Source organism: Dendrobates tinctorius, unplaced genomic scaffold (genome assembly GCF_039654945.1).
Source record: "Dendrobates tinctorius isolate UK_male_01 unplaced genomic scaffold, ASM3965494v1 ptg000011l, whole genome shotgun sequence".
Lineage (NCBI taxonomy): Eukaryota > Metazoa > Chordata > Amphibia > Anura > Dendrobatidae > Dendrobates > Dendrobates tinctorius.
In genome coordinates this window covers 6,888,317-6,896,671 of record NW_027361679.1, presented here as the reverse complement: position 1 = coordinate 6,896,671, position 8,355 = coordinate 6,888,317, and the positions used below count along the sequence as shown (strand labels likewise).

At 53.7% G+C, this 8,355-nt stretch overlaps 1 protein-coding gene across 1 annotated transcript in view; it reads left to right on the top strand.

Annotated features, from left to right (window-relative positions):
• Nucleotides 1–614: 614 nt before the first annotated feature.
• Nucleotides 615–8,355, top strand: part of LOC141100905 (uncharacterized protein C4orf54-like) — a 33,847-nt gene continuing 26,106 nt past the window's right edge. Inside the window, exon 1 of the mRNA XM_073589668.1 lies at nt 615–4,974. Within this exon, the coding sequence (XP_073445769.1) occupies nt 728–4,966 (4,239 nt within the window). The 5' untranslated portion in view covers nt 615–727 and the 3' untranslated portion in view covers nt 4,967–4,974. The remainder of the gene's footprint in view (nt 4,975–8,355) is intronic.

The following is an 8,355-nucleotide window of genomic DNA, read 5'->3' as shown; positions in this document are numbered from 1 at the left end:
GCTGTCCGTACGCTAGGTCTGACCGTAGCCTGATAGTGACTGTGTTTGCGATGCCGCGCACACAGGAATTAGCGCTTTATGGAATTTTTTAGTTTTTTGGAGGGGACGGTGTAAATTTACAGAAAGCTTCTCACTTGGGTCCCTCATCTCCAGGGGGTCGCAGCAGAGCCCCCGCACTCTTTCCTGTATGGAGACCAGGGCTTGCTCACATAGGAGACCCTCTGTACATACACCTATAGTTGTGGCCAGCTGTGGACCCCCAGTGCCAGGGTTTTCTAGGACAGTTGACACTCGGGACTCTCACATGTGCCAGCATTTCAATAGGAAAAAGGGTGAAGGCTGAACATGCCCAGAGGGCGGATGGAAGGAATGCCCCCTGTGCTGATGGTGGGACAATGCTGCAGACTACAAAGGGACTGGCATGAAGCACATGGCAGCCCCCTCATGTGTCCCCCTCAATGTCACTTACACCGCTCTCAGGGTGACGTATGATCCCATTCAGGAAAAGAAGAATGTCCCATCCGCATCGCCTTCATTTCTGCGGGCAGCTCTCCTCCGCCGGTGCAGCCACTCGGACTGACAGCCAGGCGCCATGCAGCAGGCGGTGAGCGGGCACAGCCAGCAGGGGGCAGAGCTGGGAGCAGGGGACGCGCCGCAGAAGAGAGCAGCCGCCGGCAGCACGGCCGGGCTCACCGTCACCCTGAGCGCGGTGGGCAGAGCGCCGGGCATGGAGGACGGGCACAAGGGCCCCGAGCAGCGCCCTGGGGCCAGGGACCCCCCGTCCCCTGTCACCGTGCCCCACCAGGGCTGTGCCAACGACGAGGCGCACTACATCACCACCCACGAAATCCAGCTCTGCGAGGCTGACCAGGAGCCCGACTACCCGGCCTTTGGGCTGGCCCCAGCCACTTGGAGTGAGCCGGTGGACAGCGCCCCCTGCAGCTTCTTGGAATACGCCTCGTTTGACAGCCAGGGGGGCACCCCGACCGATGAAGAGGACTGCAGCTACTACTTGAGCACTGCCAGTGATCCCAACCCCACAGACAGCCTGGGCAGCACCGAGCTGGTGAGCAGCAGCAGCTCCCGGAGCAGCTCCCAGAGCAGCACCCGCAGCCGGCAGGACGAGGCCACCCCGGGGGTCTCCACGGGACAGATCCTCCTGTCAATCCAAACCGCAGCCAAGGCTATAAATGAGCCTGGCCCCATCCAGAGCAGCGCCCCTGCCAGTGATGCCGGGCATGATCCAGCCATGAGCCTGACTACAGCCCCGGGGAGCAGGGCGCTGCAGCGCCACCCTCACCCTGCATCGGATGCCCACAGGCTGGTGGCCCTCCCGGCCAGGCTGCAGGCTCGCAGCGGGGTGCACGCCGACATCTCCAGCGGCGCCTCCAGCGCGGTCAGCGAGCTGGACGATGCGGACAAGGAGGTGCGCAGCCTGACCTCCAGGGCTTTCCGCAGCCTGGCCTACCCCTACTTCGAGGCCATCAACTTCAGCTCCAGCGAGTCCACCACGTCCCTGTCTGACCAGAACCTCGGGATCAACAGCTGGTCCACCTACCTGGACTGGAAAGGAGGGTCCTTCCTCTCCCAGAAAGCGGAGAAGACCCTGCACCAGCACACATCATCTACCGCCAACTTTGGCCTCAAGAAGCTAGGCAAGGACGCAGGCAAGGAGCAGCAGGTGTATGTGCAAGCCAACAAGTCCGAGACCAAGGCTTTCGAGCTGGTGGTCAGCGAGGTGGGGAAGGGGGCAAACCCAGCCTCCTCCAAGCGCATCAAGTCTGGGTCCCGGGTGGTGACTTTGACAGAGACCCTAAATTTCAGCACTGATCATGCTCCAGGCTCAGCGTGCACAGATGGAGTTACTGAGACCCTGCCCAAAGACCGCGCAGCTCCGAGCCTGGAGGTGGCCAAGCAGAGCAGCAGCGCCCTAGTAGAAGCCATGGACGGCACCCACAAGTCCAAGTATGCCTCCAGTCTGCTGAAGAACATCATCTCCAAGAAGATGCAGCTGGAGCAGGAGTTCAAGATGGAAAGAGGGGAGCTCAGCGACACTTCTCACAGAGCAGCCCCCAAAGAGGGTGAGGGCACCAAGGACAAGGGTCTACAGAGGCAGAACTCCAAGTTTTCCGAGGCGAGCTCAGACTTCACCCTGGTCAGCACTGAGGATCTCGGGGAGTTCTTCTCAGCGACCCCGAAAGAGGCCACTTCTTTAGATAAACGAATGTCACCCTTTGAAACCCACCGAGAAGAAACCATCTGCGAGATGAAGAAGACTGCGTCCGAGACGATGAAGGGCATCTTTCTCCGCAGCCAGAACAGCGCCTTCAGGTCATGGAAGGAGAAGGAGATAGAAAAGATGGAGAAGAAAATCGAGGAGAACGTCGCCAAAGCGAGAAGGATCAAGATCCCACTAGAAAGAGACTGGAGAGCAGAGCTGGGCGAGATCTCCAATGTGCAGGCCACCAAGATGTCCCGGCTCTATGTCCCTGGCATCCAGCACACTCCGAAGGAGAAGCAGGTGGAGAAGCAGGCGACCAAGTACTCGGTGTCCACCTATGCCCACCAGACCTGCTTCAGCCGCAATGAGAACGAGCTCAAGAGTGAGAAACTCCAGATCCTGGAGGCTTCAGTGAGCAGGCTGACCCCGAGGGTCACCCCCAAGCCTCAGGAGATTAAACTCAAGCTAGGATTATCGGCAGAGAATAAAGATAGCCCCTTCAACATTGCCAAACTGCTGACCCCCAACAGTGCTGCCAGCCTGACCAAGGCAGCTGAGGACCTGAGGAGTCAAGTCCCCTGCAGAGCCGAGGTTCTGGAGAAGATGCCCCAGTTCCTTGTCCGAGATGTGAGAGAAGCCAAATCCAAGGTGCCAGGAGCCATTCACCAGGTGAGGGACGTCAGGAAGCTGCTGAAAAGCTCCTACAGCCAGGACCCAGGTGAGGGCAGGGCCAGCGTGCTGTCTGACCACAGTGCCACCGACCCCAAGGCTAGGCTGGCCCCTAGGATCTCCTCCTCGCTGTCCCCCATTGTGATCACCTGCCAGGCTGTGAAGAGCAAGGAGGAGAGTGAGAAGGGCAGTCCTCAGGACACGGAGATGGGGCCAGAGACTGTCCTGGTGCACCGGGCATCGGGAAGGTTGCCGGTGGCCACCATTGCGCCCAGTAAAACAGCCCCCACCATGCCGGTGGTGAAGATCGTATCCAAAGCGTCCAAGTGGAAGCAGGAGAAGCCAAAGGAGCCCGAAGGAAAGCCTGAGCCCAAGTCCCCGCAGTCCCAGGTGGCCCTGCAGAAGCTCACCGCCGCCGTGAAGACCATGGAGCAGCTCTATGTGTTTGATAAGGAGTGGAAGCGCAAAGAGGAGCCGCAGCAGCTGAAAGGCAGCCATGTGCTGTCCATGATCGCCGGCCACGGTGCACCAGAGGAAGCCAAGCCTGTGGCGGAGATCCCCCGCAAGGCGCCCGAGCCGCTGGGGCGCCGCCATTCTCACCCAGGTGCAGAGAGCAGCCCCGGCAAGCCACCGGAGAACAAGGCGCCGCCCAGGACCTTCCAGGTGTCCAAGTTCACAGAGGCGAAGAAGCAGGAGGAGACGAAGCCGAGCTCCAGAGCCGGCAACGTCAATGTGTTCACTGTGAGCGCTGCCCCGGCCAGGAGCAAGCAGCAGAGCATGGAGGCCAGCCTCAACACCAAGAACACCCGGCCACAGCCGCCCTCCACCCTGAAGATCCCCGGCGTGGCCATCGAGGAGCCCAAGAAGACAGATGTGCAGCCTCCTTCCCTGGTGCGCAAAGCCAGCGCAGACTTCGAAAACTACCTCACCATCCCGGTGAAGGCGGCCACAGAGGCCAAACCTCCAGTAAGTATCCGGGATCCACCGACCAACACCCGGGACCCTGGCACAGCTGCCCTGGAGAACACTGGCACAGCTACCAGGGACCCTGGCACAGCTGTCCGGGAGAAAATTGGCACAGCTTCCCAGGAGAACATTGGCACAGCTGCCCAGGAGAAAATTGGCACAGCTACCCGGAACCCTGGCAAAGCTGCCCGGGAGAACACTGGCAACACCAAAGAAGTGGCCCCGAACCCATATAGCAGTGCCAGCACCCGAGAGGCCGCCTCTGTGATCCGGGATTCTGCAACCTTCTGCACCCTCCCTCCATTCAGCACCAAGACACAAGACTCAAGCCCCAAGAGCCCCATCAAAGCCCCCAGAGACTGGAACAGCAAGGTGAGAGAGGGTGTGCAACCCACCAGAGCAGCCTCTGCAGGCTCTGAGCCTCAGACCCCTGACTCAGTTCCACCAGCTGCCATCTACCATCACCCTCTGCCACCTATGGCCATGGCAATGCCCAGTGCCCAAGGCCCTATCTATTACTCCCCTCCTTTGACTTCGGCCACTCCAGCTGAGATGTACCCCCAGACCCAGAGAAAGATGTTGGTAGACCTAGCTACAGGACAGTACTATCTCGTGGACACTCCTGTGCAGCCAATTAAAAGGAGGCTCTTTGACCCAGAAACTGGACAGTATGTGGATGTTCCTGTGCCCCCACCTCCTGTTACCCCAGTTCCTCTCCCTATGCCACAGTTAGCCCTAAGCCCTGGAGCATATGGACCCGCTTATATGTTTTATCCTGGCTTTTTACCCACTGCGCCAACTGCTGTTCTTCCCCCAAACCACCTGCAGACACAACTCTCCACTCCAGTGAGTGAACACTCCTATGAAATGCCAGTAGTGGACGTATCCCACCCTGTGGATATGGGTATGGCTGATAGCCCTTACTATTTAGCTACAGGCTCTGCGACTGCCAATCCCGCCATAGCACAAGCCACTAGTATCAGAAGAGGATCCTTAGGCTGCCCCGATGGAAAGCAGGTCATCAGTATGTTATCGCAGCCTGGCCCGAGGATTGTGGCTCCACCATCCTTTGATGGCACCACCATGCGCTTTGTAGTGGAGCACAGATGAACACACAGGTAAGATTACGTCAGATTTGGATTTTCTATTTCAATTACTAGTCTGGCCTTATGAGTCCAGTAGGTGGTTCCATCAATGACTGACACCCTATAGAAGTGTGTCCACAGACACAGCCATCAATCACTGTGTGGCCCACCCACTAGACACCTATGCCCAGAACATGCAGGGATGTAAAAGAATAAAATGACTGAATCTTTTCTTGCAGCACACTGCATTTCTTCTGCCTTTGTATACATATACTCGGAGACGTCCTAGTGTATTTATCTGAAGGCCTTGACGTACACCGTACTGTGGCTTCTGTCAGCCATAGGAATACATCCATTAGGGAAAACCATATATGTTATGCCTGCTGATTGGTGTACAAGCGTTTAGTGAGCGTAAAAGGGTGCCTACACTGAAAAGACCTACAGATTGAGAGGGGTCTGGAGTTTGAGACCCCAACCAATCACTCTTTTAACATGTGAGCTGCTTAGGAAGCAGAAATCCTGCATGATTGCACCCCCATATCCTTGGACAGACCCCTAGACTTTCTATTAGGCCGGGATCACACATGAGAGAAACTCGGACAAGTCTCGCATCTTAATATCCGACACTGCCGCCGGCGCTCGGGGGCGCGAAGCATGCGGCTCCATGTATTTCTATGCAGCTGTACGCTTCGCTCCCGAGTGCCAGGTATTAAGATGCGAGACATGTCCGAGTTTCTCGCCTGTGTGATCCCGGCCTTAAGCTTGTACAAAGGCACAAACGCTCCTGCGCCCTGAGCACCTCATATGCAGGCGTCAGGACTTGCACCCCACCAATTGGCGGGGCCTTTCGGGCCTTGTCACATAATGTGCACAGAGCTTTTAAGCCCTTTTTGCCCAAAATGATTTTTCCATGTGCCAAAAAATGGAAAAAACCCTGATGTATACTGCCAGACAGTGTCGAAACTATAAAGTTATGGGCCCCGGTGCGAACTTTCAAATGCCTCCCCCATGCCAAAATATTTTCCACTCAAAATCACATTTTCTCTATTCATTTTGCACACTATAGCTTTGTTGCAGTGTTGTATAGTCTGACCCCAGTGGCGTAACTAGAGTATGATGGGCCCCGGTGCAAGATTTAGGCTACGACCACACTATCAGTATTTGTTCAGTATTTTTTCTCAGCATTTGTAAGCCAAAACCAGGTGAGGAAAATGGGACAAGGTATAATAGAAACAAGTGCACCAATTCTGCATGTTTGACCCACTCCGGGTTTTGGCTTACAAATACTGATGTGAAGTACTGACTAAATACAGATAATGTGGCCGTATCCTTAGACTGGTGAATAAATTATATATATATATGCACCCTCCATCCTGGTATATATGTGCCTTATCCTAACCCTATTCTTGTATATATATTGCCCATTCTGTTACATGTCCGTTATCCGGTGCTCCATCCTGGTATTTATTTGTCCCCTGTTCTGTCGTTGTTGTTCTGTAATGTATAAAAGAAAATAAACCATTATACTCATCATGGGCTTACATAGAAGTCATGGGGATCCATATAAGAAGTATAATGCACCCCATAGTCCTCCATATAATATACAGCACAGTTCCTAGTCATCCATGTAGTATAATCAAATGCACCTCAATAGTCATCCATAAAGTATAATGCACCCCATAGTACTTCATGGTAGAAAAATATACCTCTTAGGTTAATTTGACATTAGCGTTTTTTTTGCGCAGCGCATCGTGTACAATAGAAACGCATGCAAAAAGCGCATCATGCGTTTGCGTTTTTTTATGCGTTTTTTGTTCTCTAGGGGTTAAAACTAGTGTCTACACATTTTCTTACGCCAAAAACGCATGCGCACGAAAATGCAGACGAACGCATGTCCATGCGCATGCCTACGTTCCCATAGACTGTTATGCGTTATTTTGTAGCATGCCGTGTGCAAGCACGCGCATGCGTTTTTTTGCGAAGCCAAAAATGCAGCAGGTTGCGTCTGGCGCGCCTAGGTGCACCTTGAAAATACACATGCGCACGAAAGCACATACGAACGCGTGCCAACGCAAGACCATGCGCACACCATGTTAAACATAGGTACCCATGACGCATGCACATGGACGCGCACGATGAGCTGCGCAAAAACGCTAATGTGAAACCAGCCTTAGACCTCATAAAGTATATTATGCACCCCATAGTCATATGGAGTATAAAATGCAGCACCCCCATAGGAGTATAAAATGCAGCAGCCCCATAGCAGTATAAAATGCAGCAGCCCCGTAGCAGTATAAAATGCAGCAGCCCCATAGGAGTATAAAATGCAGCAGCCCCATAGCTGTATAAAATGCAGCAGCCCCGTAGCAGTATAAAATGCAGCAGCCCCGTAGCAGTATAAAATGCAGCAGCCCCATAGGAGTATAAAAAGCAGCAGCCCCATAGCAGTATAAAATGCAGCAGCCCCGTAGTAGTGTAAAATGCAGCAGCTCCATAGCAGTATAAAATGCAGCAGCCCCATAGCAGTATAAAATGCGGAAGCCCCATAGCAGTATAAAATGCAGCAGCCCCATAGCAGTATAAAATGGAGCAGCCCCATAGCAGTATAAAAGGCAGCAGCCCAAAACAGTATAAAATGCAGCAGCCCCATAGCAGTAAAAAAATGCAGCAGCCCCATAGCAGTACAAAATGAAGCAGCCCCATAGCAGTATAAAATGCAGCAGCCCCATAGCAGTAAAAAATGCAGCAGCCCCATAGCAGTACAAAATGCAGCAGCCCCATAGCAGTATAAAATGCAGCAGCCCCATAGCAGTATAAAATGCAGCAGCCCCATAGCAGTATAAAATTCAGCACCCCATAGCAGTATAAAATGCAGCAGCCCTATAGCAGTATAAAATGCAGCAGCCCCATAGCAGTATAAAATGCAGTAGCCCCATAGCAGTATAAAATGCAGCAGCCCTATAGCAGTATAAAATGCAGCAGCCCCATAGCAGTATAAAATGCAGCAGCCCCGTAGCAGTATAAAATGCAGCAGCCCCATAGCAGTGTAAAATGCAGCAGCCCCGTAGCAGTATAAACTGCAGCAGCCCCGTAGCAGTATAAACTGCAGCAGCCCCATAGCAGTATAAAATGCAGGAGGCCTATAGCAGTATAAAATGCAGCAGCCCCGTAGCAGTATAAAATGCGGCAGCCCTATAGCAGTATAAAATTCAGCAGCCACATAGCAGTATAAAATGCAGCAGCCCCGTAGCAGTATAAAATGCAGCAGCCCCGTAGCAGTATAAAATGCAGCAGCCCTATAGCAGTATAAACTGCAGCAGCCCCGTAGCAGTATAAACTGCAGCAGCCCCGTAGCAGTATAAACTGCAGCAGCCCCATAGCAGTATAAAATGCAGGAGCCCTATAGCAGTGTAA